The sequence below is a fragment of the Stomoxys calcitrans genome, chromosome 3 (genome assembly GCF_963082655.1).
Source record: "Stomoxys calcitrans chromosome 3, idStoCalc2.1, whole genome shotgun sequence".
In the NCBI taxonomy this organism is placed as follows: domain Eukaryota; kingdom Metazoa; phylum Arthropoda; class Insecta; order Diptera; family Muscidae; genus Stomoxys; species Stomoxys calcitrans.
In genome coordinates this window covers 174,400,401-174,418,216 of record NC_081554.1, presented here as the reverse complement: position 1 = coordinate 174,418,216, position 17,816 = coordinate 174,400,401, and the positions used below count along the sequence as shown (strand labels likewise).

At 42.5% G+C, this 17,816-nt stretch overlaps 1 protein-coding gene across 1 annotated transcript in view; it reads left to right on the top strand.

The window, feature by feature from the left end:
* The window catches only part of LOC106088404 (uncharacterized), a 219,120-nt gene that overhangs the window by 159,314 nt on the left and 41,990 nt on the right, over nt 1-17,816 (top strand). The window contains exon 5 of the mRNA XM_059365702.1: nt 11,636-11,795. Within this exon, the coding sequence (XP_059221685.1) occupies nt 11,636-11,795 (160 nt within the window). The remainder of the gene's footprint in view (nt 1-11,635; nt 11,796-17,816) is intronic.

The window sequence follows — 17,816 nt, the reverse complement described above, 5'->3', positions numbered from 1 at the left end:
CATATCGAAATCTATTTGGGCCAATTTGCAGAAAGATGTCAAGGGGCCTTACGCATCTCACTGTCCCAAATTTTGGTGAAATCGGACAATAAATGCGCCTTTTACGGGCCCAAGAACTTAAATCGAGAGATGGGTCTATATGGCAGCTATATCCAAATTTGAACCGATCGGCGCAAATTTAAAGAAGGATGATATCTTCCAGGAATATGGCACAGATCGGTCCAGATTTGGATATAGCTGCCATATAGAACGATCTCTCGATTTAAGGGTTTGGGCCAGATTTCGATATGGCTGCCATATAGACCGTTCATTCGATTTAAGGTTTTGGGAACGTAAGGGGCGCATTTATTGTTCGATTTCGCCGAAATTTGTGACCGTGAGTTGTGTTAGGCCCTTCAACATACCTTTTTATACCCTCCACCATAAGATAGGGGGTATACTAATTTCGTCATTCTGATTGTAACTACTCGAAGTATTCGTCTGAGACCCCATTAAGTATATGTATTCTTGATCGTCTTGACATTTTATGTCGATCTAGCCATGTCCGTCCGTCCGTCTGTCTGTCGGAGCACGCTAACTTCCGAAACAGTAAGGCTAGCCGCTTCAAATTTTGCACAAATACTTCTTATTAGTGTAGGTCGGTTGGTATTGTAAGTGGGCCATATCGGTCCATGTTTTGATATAGCTGCCATATAAACCGATCTTGGGTCTTGACTTCTTGAGTCTCTAGAGTGCGCAATTCTCATCCGATTGGAATGAAATTTCGAACGACGTGTTTTGTTATGATATCCAACAACTGTGCCAAGTATGGTTCAAATCGGTCCATAACCTGATATAGCTGCCATATAAACCGATCTTGGGTCCTGAATTCTTGAGCTTCTAGAGGGCGCAATTCTTATCCGATTTGGCTGGAATTTGGCACGAGGTGTTTTGTTATGACTGCCAATAACTGTGCCGAGTATGGTTGAAATCGGTCCATAACCTGATAAAGCTGCCATATAAACCGATCTTGGGTCTTGACTTCTTGAGCCTCTAGAGTGCGCAATTCTCATCCGATTGGAACGAAATTTCGAACGACGTGTTTTGTTACGATATCCAACAACTGTGCCAAGTATGGTTTAAATCGGTCCATAACCTGATATAGCTGTCATATAAACCGATCTTGGGTCCTGACTTCTTGAGCTTCTAGATGGCGCAATTCTTATCCGATTTGAATGAAATTTTGCACGACGTGTTTTGTTACAATATCCAACAACTGTGCTAAGTATGGTTTAAATCGGTTCATAACCTGATATAGCTGCCATATAAACCGATCTGGGATCTTGACTTCTTTAACCTCTAAAGGGCGCAAATCTCATCCGTTTTGACTGAAATTTTGCATGAGGTGTTTTGTTATGACTTCCAATAACTGTGCGAAGTATAGTTCAAATCGGCTCATAATCTGGTATAGCTGTCATATAAACCGATCTGGGATCTTCACTTCTTGAGCCTCTAGAGGGCGGAATTCTCATCCGATTTGGCTGAAATTTTGCATAAGATGTTTTGTTATGACTTTCAATAACTGTGCTAAGTTTGGCGTAAATCGGTTTAGAACTTGATATAACTGCCATATAAAACGATCTGCGATCTTGACTTCTTGGGCCTCTAGAGGGCGCAATTCTCATACGATTTGGCTGAAATGTAAATGTTTGTACAACGGCTTCTCTCATGACCTTCAACATACGCGTCTAATATGGTCTGAATCGATCAATAGCTTTATACAGCTCCCATATAAACCTATCTCCTGATTTTGCTTCTTGAGCCCCTACAAGACGCAATTCTTATCCCAATGAACTGAATTATTACACAATGACTTCTACAATGTTCAGCATTCATTTATGGTCCGAATCGGACTATAACTTGATGTAGCTCCAATAGCATAACAGTTCTTATTCAATATCCTTTGTTTGCCTAAAATGAGATACCGCGCAAAGAACTCGACAAATGCAATCCATGGTGGAGGGTATATAAGATTCGGCCAGGCCAAACTTTGCACGCTCTTACTTGGTGGCATTTCGCTTATCCGGTTTCGACTGTATTCGATAAGCAGCTCACCCCTTTCGTTGACATCCGAACTTCCCCATAACTGGTGATGTGCATTAGTTCTTCTTCCCTACAATGAGGCTCATTTTCCCCACAAAAGCGGCTTCAACCAGCGAATTAAGGTTTCTGAATCGTGTGCCGTGTATAGGGAAGCCAGCCAGTAATGAGAGACTTATTTATTTCAAGGCTGGCTACTACTGAATCTTCAGTGCTTAACGATGGAAGAACAAAAATATTTAGACTGCTCTTTGCAAGAATACAGGCTGTGTGTCTGCCATTCCCCGTACCCCTGAGTAGCTCAAATTCGGGAATTCTTAGTCCACGAACCAATTCTCCACAGGGAATGGGAGACACACAGCCTGTATTCTTGCAAAGAGCAGTCTAAATATTTTTCTTCTTCCGTCCCTAGCCAACCTTAAAATAAATTAGTCTCTCATTACTGGCTGGCTTCCCTATACCCATAGTTCCGGAATAAGAACCACCTCAAATCTCCCTGCCATCAGGAGGACCTATGATACCATCAACAGATATCATCATTTCTGATGCCAATGCGGTCCTGTGCCCTATAATGATTGCTATTATGCCGCTCAGATGCATCTTCTTCAAAAATAATAATTCGCAGACATTACGTTGTGATTATTCATCCCAAAGCTTTAACATCTGCTCCCAACCCACCGTGTCATTCCAGTGATTTAACTGTCTCTTCATGTAACGCCCCTGGCCTCGCTACCATATCTGCTTTCTCGTTGCCTGATATGTCCCCATGCCCTGGTACCCAGCATTGAGACAAATAATGTTTACCTTGTAGCCGCAGTAGGCTATCTCTACATCGGTCCAATACCTTGGATCTTGAACCCATACCAATGATAACCTGAAGTGCCGCCTGATTGTCTCTGAATATACAGATATTCCTTTGGTCGGAGTCCATCGACAAAACGATCTCGACCGCCATTGCATAAACCCAGAACATTTTTACGTAGGCCACCGTAGGGCAGAGGTTAGCATGTACGCCTATGACGCTGAAAGCCTGGGTTCGAATCCTGGCGAGACCTTCAGGAAATATTTTTAGCGGTGGTTTTCCCCTCCTAATGCTGGCAACATTTGTTAGGTACTATGCCATGTAAAACTTCTCTCCAAAGAGGTGTCGCACAGTGGCATGGCATTCGGACCCGGGTATAAAATGGATGCCTCTTATCATTGAGCTTTAACTTGAATCGGATTGCACTCACTGATATGTGAGAAGTTTGCCCCCGTTCCTTAGAGGAATATTCATGGGCAAAATTAGCAATTTGCAACATTTGTGCAAAATGCCATGATTCTTGTTTCAGCCGTTTGGGCTGGGGGGTGATCAGTCAGTCAATCACAAGTTTCTTATATACTTAGAGAAAAAGATCTTCCGATGTAGGGTGCCAGTTTCATAGAAGGCACCTTTTTTATCCGATTTCGCTGAAATATGATAACGCAAATCGAATTTGACCTTTCGCCATGCGAGCAGAGCTGTAACCTTCTATTCTTTCTATTGGGTTGCCCAAAAAGTAATTGCGGATTTTTTAAAAGAAAGTAAATGCATTTTTAATAAAACTTAGAATGAACTTTAATCAAATATACTTTTTTACACTTTTTTTCTAAAGCAAGCTAAAAGTAACAGCTGATAACTGACAGAAGAAAGAATGCATTTACAGAGTCACAAGCTGTAAAAAAATTTGACAACGCCGACTATGTGAAAAATCCGCAATTACTTTTTGGGCAACCCAATATTTATTTGTCCCTTGGAAATGTACAGAAATAAAAGTCACCGGCCTAAATATTCCTGCCGCCAATGGTCCTGCCTTCTTCTTCTATTGTTTCAAATTTCCAATGAATTCATCCATAGACTCACTGGGCGTATGGTAACAGCATATGGGCGAGTTGCTGTGGATCAGCCCACAGTATTCTTCGAATCCATATCTAAATTATAGCTTAAAAACTGGCGTTTTGGCCTGGGGTTTGGAAGACATACAGCAAGCCTTTACCTTTTTGTCAATTCAAGTATTGTACAACAACTTTTAATGCATTGTCTAAAAGTCTAGTCTTTGGTTTCTTGGAATACGCACGAACAACTATGGAACCAAAATTCCTTTCAATAGCAATTTTCCAACCCAAGACGTGACTGCATTTTCAATCGCCGACACTCCTACATGAATTGTGGTAATTAAATTTTTACACAATGGATGTCCGAAATGTTTGCACTGTGATTAGGATCATTGATTGAGTGATTCATGATGATGGCATTCGCTTGGAGCTTTGATGAAATGGTAGCGAAGCTATATCAATTCCATTGTCCTTCTTTCTCATTAAGTGGGTGTGGAGACAAGTAATTAGATTTTAATTAGTAACAGCATGTTTAGCAATTGAGAGAGTTAATATCAAGGATGTACTCTAACACAAATTGTGGCATGTGCCATATTAATACTGCAAGGACAAAGGGGATGTCCTTAAATGGAAGACAAAATGGATATAAGCAAAGCAATTAAGATAGATGAATAGATGTAAGGAGAGGGTTATGGTGCTATAGCGGCACAGGGATGGCAAATAATGGCCAACTACTTGACCCCATAAGCCGAGGGTTGTATGGTTATAGCGACATATGTATGTGAAGGTTAGGTTAGGTTAGGTTGAAAAGAGGATGCAGATATTAATCCGCCCCATGCCACTATGGACATACACCTAAGCTAGTAATCGGCTTGTTGTGCGCTCTAAAAACTATAAAGAAACCTCTAAAAAGAAAATTTTAAGTTAGGAATTCCGTGCTACTTACAAAATCCTTAATTTTTTTCAATACCACTCCCCTAAGTTGGTTCATGTCTGATACTGTGTCTCCACCTAAGTGCCGGTATCTGCTAGACGCGAAAACCGGGCAGTGACAAAGAAAATGGTCCAACGTCTCATCATCTTCCCCTTATGCCCTACACATGCTATCACTTGCCGTAACGATTTTACATAAGTAAACTCGTAGTCCTATTTGTCCCGTCATGATACCAAAAGCTATACTGACCTCCTTCTTACTTCCTTTCAGTAATAGCCTCGTCTTCTCACGATCTGGATCCCTCCATAGGATTTTCGCCGTCCTACAGACCGTTTCTCTGTTCCACAGGGTTGCATGCGCATTCGTCGCCCACTCTCTTAACTCAGACTGCCTCGACCCGAAAGGCTTCGGGTTCGACCGTTTCGCTGTTCCACAGGGTTGTATGCGCATTCGTCGCCCACTCCCTTAACTCGGACTGCGTCGATCCGAAAGGCTTCGGGTTAACCAAATTTATTGACGGCAGTCCTCTGGCCTTCACCGCCAAATCGTCTGCCAAACCATGCGGATTGTGCCCTACTCAGAAAAGTCTCCTTAATCTCCTTCTTACACTGCAAGACTGTTCGTGACCTTACCGTCCTGGTTGTTATTGTCCTTATGGCAATTTTGCTGTCGGTAAAGATGTTCACACTCGACGTCCTCGCGTTAGCACCACACCACTTAACGCATTCCGTGATCGCCTGGATCTCTTCCAGTAGGACCGTATTGTGGTCAGGCAGTCTAAAACAGATCTAAGTCCCTGGGTCTCAATATTAACCCCCAGGCCCACTCTGTCCTCGAGCTTTGATCCATCCGTGTAACACGATCTTCCAGATGGCAATACTAGAGTTTCGTCAATCCAAGACTGTGCTGATGGCAGCAGTGCCTCGCACTCGACTTCAAGGTTAATCTCAGGTACCCGATGGGAAACCTCTCCCCTTCCTTCCAGATTTCCTATCGTCGCCTCGATTATACTGAGAGGGTATGAGCTGTTCCCATCCTCAAACCATTCTTCCATCGCTTTAAGTCTCATAGCCGCAGTGGCTGCCTCACACTTAATCTGTATGTCAATGGGTCGGATATCCAGAATAGACTCTAGTGCCCTAGAGGGCAGGGTCCTCATCGCTCCGCCTATGCCAAGACAACATGTTCTCTGGACCAGTTGTATAATCCTTATGTTGCACTTTTCCTTCATAGCAGTCCACCAAACTACTGAGGCGTAAGTAAGTATTGGTCTTATCACGCTCCTGTAGAGCCAGTGGTCTATCCTGGGATTAAGGCCAAATTTCAAGCCTACGACCTGTCTACATAATGCCAAACATCTGTGAGCCTTCTCAGTACGCTCCTGAATGTGATACTTCCAATTCAGTTTCCTGTCCAAGATCACACCTAAGTATTTGACCTTGTCAGATATCGAAATTGTCTTATTGAGGAAACGTGGTGCGTTAAATTGGCCCACCTTCGTCTTACTCGTGAACAGGCATATTTCAGTCTTCTCTGGGTTAACATTGAGACCTCTGGGTATAGCCCAGTCATATGCCATATGCAAGACCCTTTCGACCCTTCTGCATAGCTCGTTCGGATCCTTACCCCTTAGAAGTATCATAACATCGTCTGTGTAGCAGATAGGTTCAAATCCTTCCTGAGTCAGCATCCGTAATAGGTCCTATATGGTGGTCATTTATAGACCTCTGGGTCTAGCCCAGTCATATGCCGTATTCAAGACCCTTTCGACCCTTCTGCATAGCTCGTTCGGATCGTTACCTCTTAGAAGTATTATAACATCGTCTGTGTAGCAGACAGGTTCAAATCCTTCCTCAGTCAGCATCCGCAATAGGTCCTATATGATGGTCACTTATAGACCTCTGGGTCTAGCCCAGTCATATGCCGTATGCAGGACCCTTTCGGCCCTTCTGCATAGCTCGTTCGGATCCTTACCAATTTAGAAGTATCATAACATCGTCTGCATAGCAGACGGGTTCAAATTCTTCCTCAGTCAGCATCCGCAATAGGTCCTATATGGTGGTCACTTATAGACCTCTGGGTCTAGCCCAGTCATAGGCCGTATGCAAGACCCTTTCGGGGCCCTTCTTCATAGCTCGTTCGGATACTTACCTCTTAGAAGTATTATAACATCGTCCGCGTAGCAGACAGGTTCAAATCCTTCCTCAGTCAGCATCCGTAATAGGTCCTATATGGTGGTCACTTATAGACCTCTGGGCTTAGGCCAGTCATAGGCAAGACCCCTTCGGCCCTTCTGCATAGTTCGTTCAGATCCTTAGCCCTTAGAAGAATTATAATATCGTCTGCGTAGCAGACGGGTTCAAATCCCTCCTCAGTCAGCATCCGTAATAGGTCCTATATGGTGGTCACTTATAGACCTCTGGGTCTAGGGCATTCATATGCCATATGCAAAACCCTTTCAGCCTTTCTGCATAGCTCGTTCGGATCTTTACCTCTTAGAAGTATTGTATTATAACATCGTCTGCGTAGCAGACAGTTTCAAATCCTTCCTCAGTCAGAATCCATAATAGGTCCTATATGGTGGTCACTTATAGAACTTTGGGTCTAGCGCAGTCATACGCCATACGGAAGACCCTTTCGGCCCTTCTGCATAGCTCGTTCGGATCCTTACCCCTTAGAAGTATTATAACATCGTCTGCGTAGCAGACAGTTCAAATCCCTCCCCAGTCAGCATCCGTAATAGGTTATTTATGCTGGTCACCCATAGGAGTGGCGATAAAGTGCCCCCTGTGGCGTACCCTGTGCCACTTTCTCCCTTATATTTATGCCATGGGACACACAATTTATCCACCTGTTCCTTAGCATATGGTTTATCCAACCTCTAAGGACCGGGTCCACCCGATGTTGGTCGAAGGATTGGAATAGTGTGTCGGTCCGTACATTGTTAAAAGCCCCCTCGATGTCGATGCATACCGCCAAGATGTACGTTTTGACATCGAGGGATTCTTCTACTTAAGCACAACTTCGTGCTGGGCAGTCTCCACCGACCTTCCCTTGACATAGGCACGCTGGTTGTATTTGAGCAGTTCGCTGGATGTCCTACTCTTTATTATGGTGTCTACAACACGTTCCATGGTTTGAGTAGAAAGGACGTAAGGCTTATGGCTCTGTTGACCTTTGATGTCGCATAACTTGCCTTACCGTTCTTGGGTATAAACACCAACCTTGCCTCTTGCCAGGCTTTCAGAGTATATGAAAGTCCTAGGCACGCTGTGAAAATTTTGGCCAGACAAGGCTCCAGATAGTCTGCCCCTTTCTGCAGTAATGCCGGAATTCCATTCATCATGTCCGGGTGACTTAAATGATTTGAAGGTCCTTAAGGATACCTTTACCATAAATTCTGTAATTATAAACCTTCGATCAACGTCATTATTCCAAGATTCCAGTGTCTCCATGAGTCCCTTCGTATCCCGTGGAAAATGGGTTTTCATCAAAAGCCTCAACATGTCCTCCGTTGTCTCTGCTCTCATTCCCATGTCGTATACTAAAGTTTCAGTTTGGACATGAGTGTTTGAGAGAAACTTTTATATCCTGGCGGCGCCATTAACGCTATGGACCTGTTCGCAGAAAAGGTTCCAGGAGGCACGTTTTGCTGTTCTGGTAATCATATTGGATTCCTTGAGCCGTGTGTAATACAAATCCCAATAAACTTCCGCTATTTTACGACGTCCTCTGTTAAAAAGTCTGCGGACCTCTTTGCCAATATTGCGAATCTCCCCGGTCATCCAGGGTTTTTCTTGGGCTGATTTGCTTTCCCGAAGAGGACAACTATCAACCAAGGAACCCACCATTGCAGTCGTAATCTTGTTGACATTTTCGTCAATGTCTTCTATGCTTGGACAATCTATAATAAATTATCTTGACCAAGTCTTCTCTGAGTAGTCTAAGGACAGTAGTATAAGAGGACAACCTTCTTCGAAGGACCCCACCATTGCAGTCGTAATCCTGTTGATATTTTCGTCAATCTCTTCTATGCTTGGACAATCTAAATTATCTTGACCAAGTCTTCTTCTGAGTAGTCTTCCGAATTTTGTCCAGTTGGTTTTCGGGAAGCTTATCGGATTTGGTATTGGCCGAGCTATTCTAAACCTAATGTAGCGATGGTCAGAGAAAGAGTGTTCCATGGAGACCCTCCATCGTCACTTCTAGTACCTCCTCCATAATCCTATTATTAAAGGAGGCCACCGTAGCGCAGAGGTTAGCATGTCCGCCTATGACGCTGGACACCTGGGTTCAAATCCTGGCGAAACCAACAGAAAAAAATGCTCAGCGGTGGTTTTCCCCTCCTAATGCTGGCAACATATGTGAGGTAATATGACATGTAAAACTTCTCTCCAAAGGGGTGTCACACTGTGGCACGCGGTTCGGACTCGGCTATAAAGAGGAGGCCCCTTATCATTGCGCTTAAACTTGAATCGGACTGCACTCATTGATATGTGAGAAGTTTGCCCCTGTTCCTTAGTGGAATGTCCATGGGGAAAATTTGCAAATTTTCAAATTTGTAATCCTATTAACAAAGGTAGTGGTGCTACCAATATTAAGTGTTATTAGGTCGTTAGTATTCAAGAGCTCTGCCAGGGCTTGGCCCCGCTTATTAGTGTTGGTACTACCCCACGAAGGGTGGTGAGAGTTCGCATTGCACCCTATAGTACCTCGTTTCCTATCTGTTATGCTATCCTCACCAGCCGCTGCAGCTCCGACGTGGGTGGCGGTGTCGGAGAGTCGAAAGACAGATAAAGTGATGCTCCACCGTCGCCCTGTCTTATCACTGTTGCATCCGATGTTGACAACTGAGAGTGTGTGTAGCAGTCTCTCTCCGGCGGAGGTTTATCTGGATTACTGCGAATAATGGCCAACTTCTTAGTGTAAGTTACATCAGGTGTCTAGAACCGAGTGCTGGAAAACAGGTATAGGTAGAAAGGATCTTTTAACGTCAGTACTTCTCTAATTTGTAATCATCTTATGTTCCAAAATATGAAATCTCCGAGTTGGATTTTGGCATAGATCGCCAGAATAGATCAAAGAAAATTTCTTAGATAACAATCGGCTTTAAGCAAAAATGCAAACCTTAATGAGTCTTATTGCCATGACGATTTTTTTACACCCTCCACCTTAGGATGGGGGTATACTAATTTCGTCATTCTGTTTGTAACACCTCGAAATATAAGTCCGAGACCCCATAAAGTAGATATTCTTGATCGTCATGTCATTTTAAGTCGATCTAGCCATGTCCGTCCGTCCGTCTGTCTGTCGAAAGCACGCTAACTTGAGAAGGAGTAAAGCTAGCCGCTTAAAATTTTGCACAAATATTTCTTATTGCTGTAGGTCGGTTGGGATTGTAAATGGGCCTATGTTTTGGTATAACTGCCATATAAACCAATCTTGGGTCTTGACTTCTTGACCCTCTAGAGGGCGCAATTCTTATCCGATTGTAATGAAATTTTGCAAGACGTGTTTTGTTATGATGCTCAACAACTGAGCCAAATATGGTTCAAATCAGTCCATAACATGATATAGCTGCCATTTAAACCGATCTTGGGTCTTGACTTCTTGAGTCTCTAGAGGGCGCAATTCTTATCCGATTAGAATGAAATTTTGCACGACGTCTTTTGTTATGATATTCAAAAACTGTGCCAAGTATGGTTCAACACGTTTGTTTTGATTTTCAACAACTGTGTTATGTATGGTTCAAATCGGTCCATAACCTGATATAGCCGCTATATAAACCGATCATGGGTCTTGACTTCTTGAGCCTCTAGAGGGCGCTATTCTCTTCCGATTTGACTAAAATTTTGCACATGGTGTTCTGGTATTACTTCTAACAACTGCGGTAAATATGGTTCAAATCGGTCCATGTTTTGATATAGCTGCCATATAAACCGATCTGGGGTCTTGACTTCTTGAGCCTCTAGAGGGCGCAATTCTCCTCCGATTTGACTGAAATTTTGCATGAGGTGTTTTGTTATGAATTCCAATGACTGTGCTTAGTATGATTGAAATCGGCTCATAATCTGGTATAGCTGTCATATAATCCGATATTGGATCTTGACTTCTTGAGCCAATTGAGGGCGGAATTCTCATCCGATTTGGCTGAAATTTTGCATGAGGTGTTTTGTTATGACTTCCAATAACTGTGCTAAGTATGGCGGAAATCGGTTTAGAACTTGATATAACTGCCATATAAAACGATCTGGGATCTTTACTTCTTGGGCCTCTAGAGGGCGCAATTTTCATACGATTTGGCTGAAATTTTGTACAACGGCTTCTCTCATGACCTTCAACATACGCGTCTAATATGCTCTGAATCGATCAATATCTTGATACAGCTCCCATATAAACCTATCTCCTGATTTTGCTTCTTGAGCCCCTACAAGGCGCAATTATTATTCGAATGAACTGAAATAATACACAATGACTTCAACAATGTTCAGCATTCATTTATGGTCCGAATCTATAAGACTATAACTTGATGTAGCTCCAATAGCATAAAATTTCTTATTCAATATCCTTTGTTTTCCTAAAAAGAGATACCGTGCATAGAACTCGACAAATGCGATCCATGGTGGAGGGTATATAAGATTCGGCACATCCGAACTTAGCACGCTCTTACATGTTTTCCCTAAAAACCCATATAACAAATACCCTCTCTTTTTACACACTTGACTAAATATTTGTTTTCTTCTTCTTTTCCCCCATTTCCTTTTGCAGTTGGGTGTTTGGCGAATTCCTTTGTCGCATGTACCAATTTGTACAATCGCTCAGCTATACAGCCTCCATATTTATTCTGGTCGTCATCTGTATGGAACGTTATTTTGCAATTGTACATCCGATAACGTGCAAACAAATATTGACTGCCGCCAGATTACGGGTATGTATTGTTGTGTGCCAGTATCAAAAGTTTTATAAAACAGGGAAAAAATTAAATAAAAATAACATCAATGCCATTTCCCGTGGGAGGAAGTCGCATGTGTTAATTTAAGCGACGGTGCTTTTAGGTGATGGAAAAAATTGTCTCATAGTTCCCCAAATGGCAGTTGTTTTTATGTTGGCTTGTTTAAGCTGCGTGAAACGTGTTGGCTTTTTTTAATGGTATTTCAATTATAGGCAAAAAGGTGTACCACAAAATTTGTACACCTGGAAAAAAGTCAAGAAAATTTTCTTTCAAAACTAGAACAAATAACAACCTTGAATGGAAATCAGATTTTAACAAAACCTTCAAATATCTATGGAAGGCCACCCTAGCGCAGAAGCTAGCATGTCCATCTATGAAGTCGAACGCCTGAGTTCAAATTCTGTCGTGAATACCAACAAAATTTTTAGCGATGGTTATTCCCTGACGCTGGCTACATTTGTGAGGTTGGCTGTCATGTTGAAACGTCTCTACCCATCGGTGTAGCTATCCGTTTGGACTCGGCTTAAAAAAGGAGTCCAATTATCAAGTGGCAGACGGGTTCAAATTCCTTTCTCAATGACCTATTGCAGATGCTGACATAGGAGGGATTTGAACTCTTCTGCTACGCATGTTATAATACTTCTAAGGGGTAAGGATCCGAACGAGCCGATAGGATATTGCATATGGCATATGACTGGGCTAGACCCAGAGGTCTCAGTGTCAGCCCAGAGAAGACTGAAATATGCCTGTTCACGAAGAAGACGAAGGTGGGCCGATTTAACGCATTACGTTTCTTCAATAAGACGATTTCGATTACTTTATTTTAATTGGCTACGACAGAATATTTGTTCCACTAGCCGAATGTAGAATAGCGTTCCAAGCGCCTCGATCTTCTTCGCTCATTCTTAACTCTCTGACACCAAGTTTCGAGGTGTCTCCCACTACTTGATGTTTCCAGCGGGCTTTTGGTCTTCCCGGTTTGCGTGTTCCACCGCGTTTGCCTTCGAAAAACATCTTTGCTGGAACTTCTTCATCCATTCTGCCAACATGACCTAGCCAACGCATCCATTGTATTTTGATGCGTGTAACTATAGCTCATACAGCTCGTGGTTTATGCGTCTTCTATATTCTCCATTCGATATCTGACAAGGTCAAATAATTAGGTGTGATCTTGGACTGGAAACTTAATTGGAAGTGTCACATTCAGGAGTGTGCTGAGAAGACTCACCGATGTTTGGCACTATGTTGACTGGCCGTAGGCTCGAAATGAAGCCTGAATCCGATTATAGTCCACTGGCTCTACATGGGGGTGATTAGACCAATACTTACTTACGCCTCAGTAGTTTGGTGGACTGCTACGGAGAAAAAGTGCTACATAAGGACCATACAACAGGTTCAGAGAACATGTTGTCTTGGCATAGGCGGAGCGATGAGGACCACGCCTACTTGGGCACTGCAGACTATTCTAGATATCCGACCCATTGACATACAGATTAAGTGTGAGGCAGCCACTGCGGCTATGAGACTTAAGGCGATAGGAGAATGAATTGAGAATGGAAGCAGCTCATAGCACCACGGTATAATCGAGGCGGCGATAGGAAACCTGGAAGGAAAGGAAGATGTTTCCGATCGGATACATGGGATGAACCTTAAGGTCGAGTGCGAGACACTGCTGCCATCGGCACAGTCTTGGATTGACGGAATCCTAGCATTGTCGTCTGGAAGGTCATGTTACACGGATGGATCAAAGCTAGAGGACAGAGTGAGCCTGACCATAATACGGTCCTGCAGGCGGGGATCCGGGCGATCACGGAATGCATGAAGTGGTGTGGTGCTAACGCAAGGACGTCGAGTGTGAACATCTTTACCGACAGTAAAAATTGCCATAAGGGCAATAAAACCAGGACGGTAAGATCATGAACAGTTTTGGAGTGTTAGAAGAAGATTAACGCCTTCTCTGAGGACGGCACGATCCGCATCGTTTGTGTGCCGGACCATAGCGAAGTAACTGGGAGTGAAAAAGCAGACGATTTGGTAGTGAAGTCCATGTTATGAGCGTGGGCGAATAATACGCATGCAAACTTGTGGAACAGCGAAACGTTCGGTAGGACGGCGAAAATCCTATGGGGAGATCCAGATCGTGGGAAGACGAGGCTTTTACTGAGAGGAAGTAAAAAGGAGGTCAGTATAGCTCACGGTATCATTTCAGGACACATAGGACTGCGAGCTCACTTATGTAAAATCGGTGCGGTGAGTGCTAGCATGTGTAGAGCATGCGGGGAATAAGATGAGACGTTGGTGCATTTCCTATGTCATGCCCGGAATTCGCGTCTAACAGATACCGGCATTTAAGTGGGGACACAATACCAGACATGAACCAACTTAGGGGAGTGTTATTGAAAACAATTAAGGATTTTGTAAGTAGGACAAAGTTCCTTACCTAAAATTTTCTTTTTAGATGTTACTTTATAGTATTTAGAGCGAACAACAAGCCGATTACTGGCTGAGGTGTATGTCCATAGTGTAATGGGGTGGATTAATATCAGCACCCTCTTTTCAACCAAACTTTGGAGGAAGTTGTAGTATTTTTCCTTTGGAAAAGAGTAGTTTTCGTACACTTTAACAAAATAAAGGGCAGTTTTGCTACACTTTCTCAAAATAAAAGTTAGTTTCCGTACCATTTAACAAAGCAAAGGTTAGTTTAAGTGTCCACTTGCAACGGTAGAGGTATTTTTGTCAAAATTTTCCAAAGAAATGGTAGTGTTAGCATCCTTTTCCAACGCAAAGGATAATCTTTGTATCCTATTCCACCGAAAAGGGTGATTTTAGTATCCTTTCCCAACGGAACGGTTAGTTTTATTCCACTTTCCCAGCGGAAAGGGTAATTTTAGTACCTAGTCCCAAGGGAAAGGGTAGTTTTATTACCCTTCTCCAAGGGAAAGGGTAGTTTTAGTACCCTTCCTCAAGGGAAAGTATAGTTTTTGTACCCTTTCCCAAGCAAGAGGGTACTTTTAGTACCCATCTCCAAGGGAAAGGAAAGTTTTAGTACCCTTCCCTGAGTGAAAGGGTAGTTTTAGTATCCTTCTCAAAGAGAAAGATTAGTTTAGGTACCCTTCCCCATGGGAAAGGGTAGCTCTATTACATTTTTCCAAGCCTTTCCCTTTTAATAGCCTTTCCCATGGGAAAGGTTGTTTTAGTACCCTTTGCTAAGGGAAAGGGTAGTTTTAGTACCCTACCCCAAGGTAGAGTGTAGTTTTAGTACCCTTCCTCAAGGTAAAGGGTAATTTTAGTACCTTTTCCCAAGAGAAAGGGCAGTGTAGCGTAGTTTTAGAACTCTTCCCCAAAGGGAAAGGGTAGTTTTAGTATCTTTTTCCAAGGACAAGACAAGTTTTAGTAAACTTTTCCAAGGGAAGGGGTAGATTTAGTACCATTTCAAAAGGTCAAGAGTAGTTTTAGTATTCTTTCCCAAGGGAAGGCTTGTTTTAGTACCCCTTCCCAAGGAAAAGGATAGTTTTAGCACCGTTTCCCAAGGGAAAAAGTATTTTTTATTGCCCTCTCCCATGTAAAAAGAGAGTTTTAGCACCCTTTCCTTCATTAAAGGGGGAACTAAAACTAAGGGAAAACTAAAACTACCCTTTCCTTAGTGAAAGGATAGTTTTAGGATAGTTTAAGTATACTTTCCAGAAGGAAGGGGTAGTTTTAGTATCCTGTTCCGAAGGAAATTATAGGTTTAGTACCCTTTCCAGAAGGAATGGGTAGTTTTAGTACCCTTTCACGAAGGAAAGGGTAGTTTTAGTACCCTTTCATGAAGTGTAGTTTTAGTATCCTTCCACGAAGAAAAGGGCAGTTTTGTTACCCTTTTACAAGGAAAGGTAGTTTTAGTACCCTTTTCTGAAGGAAAGGATAGTTTTAGTACCCTCTCACGAAGTAAAGGATAGTTTTAGTACACTTTTCCAAAGAAAAGGATAGTTTCAGTACCATTTTCCAACGGTAAGAGTAGTTTTAGTACACTTTCCAACGGAAAGTAGTTTAGTCACCTATGCTTAAGAAGCGCAAAGGTTAGCCACCGTAGTGCAGAGGTTGTCATGTCCACCTATGACGCTGAAAGCCTGATTTCGAATCTGGCTGGAACATCAGAATAAATTTTCAGCTGTGATTATCCCAGCCATGTTAAAAAAGCTTCTCCACCAAGAGGTGTCACACTGTGACCTTATGATAGCGTTTAAACTTGAATCGGTCAGCACTCATTTATATGTGACAAGTTTGTTCATGTTCCTTAATGGAATGTTCATGGGCAATTGAGCATTTGCATCCTTACGAAAAGGGTAGGGTTGGAAAAGGTAGTTTTAGTAAACTTTTACAAGGGAATGGGAAGTTTAGGTAAACCTTCCCTACGGAAAGGACAGTTTTGGTACCCTTTCCCAGCAGGGAAGTATGCACAATACATTTAGACACTTGGGTGGAATAGGGACGGTGCTTCTCTGGGGATGCACTTGTATCATAGCGAATCGGATAGTCGTTAGCTCCCCTCCCTTCTCGTACGCTTCTTCTTCTTCCTATGTTCGTTTAGATTGAACGGAGATAAGGAGAAGAGCAAGCGTATGAGAAGTGTAAGGCGCTTAAGCCTATTCGATACGCTCACAGGTAAGTGAATCCCCAGAGAAGTACGGCACCCTTCCAACGAAGTATCTACCAGGTGTTTACACAGCCAGATTCTTACCTCGCAACCGGAGATAAGGAGACCATGACTCGCCAAAAGCTTTTTACGCTTGAATGCGTTGCTCTAACACAACGACTATATTCAGATTTGAAACTTTCGGACTATACGGTTTGCAAATTTTCAATAAATTTAGCTTTTCGATAAAATTTAAAAGAATTGTTGTAATAGCATGTAGTAAAATGTCCTCATCATTTCTAAGTTCAATTATTTTAATTTCTTTCGCCTGGCAATGAGTTTTCACTATAATTAAATTTTATTACAATTGGTTAAAAATTAAACAGAAAATGGTTTAACACTTAAGCAGAACTTAATTCCTGGCATCTGTATTTCTCCATTAAAATGTACTTTCATTGTGTAAGATGTCAATGTTTTATTAAGCCATAAATACATGCAGTGACTTAATTGGAATACGTGAAGGTAGAGTTGGTGCTGGTAGTCATTCAGGCGGACTAAACAAATATAGACTACAGACAAAAACACGAATGGCAAGATGTGAAAGGAATGAAAGTCAATATACCGGAGCTTCAATGTGGAATGCAAAATGACTCATACGTGAAAAGGACCAGATATTGGCTATGGCCAAAAGAAGAGAGATTGGCTATGACCACTATGTGCCTGAATATGGGAAGGAGCAAAAGCACGTTCAAGGTTTTTTTCTTTTTTGTAATTACATGTGTATTGCCTACACGAAATGAAAGCGAAATTAATGTCATCGATGGAGAGTTGGGTTTTTTCAGCTCACAAGCATACCGAACAAGTTAAAGCGTGTTAAGCTCGGGCCGAATCGTACAAAGGCAGATTTTTTATATCCACCACCATAGGGTGGGGGTATACTAGTCTAGTCATTTCGTTTGAAACACCTCGAAATATTGATATAGGACCCAATAAAGAATATATGTTCTTGATCATCTCAACATTCTGAGTGGAACTAGCCATGTCCGTCCTTCCGTCCGTCTTTCGAAATCACCATAGCGATCGAACGCGTAGAGCTAGCGGCTTGAAATTTTGCACAGATACTTGGCATTGATAAAGGTCGTTGGGGATTGCAAATGGGCCATATAGGTTCAGAATTGGATATGGCTCCCATATAGACCGATCACCCGAATTGACTTCTTGAGCCTCTGGAATCGCAATTTTGGTGCGACGTGGCTGAAACTGCGCACATGCAAATTTTGCCCATGAACATTCCACTAGGGAACAGGGGCAAACTTCTCACATATCAATGAGTGCAGTCCGATTTAAATTTTAAGCTCAATGGTAAGGGGTCACCTTTTTAT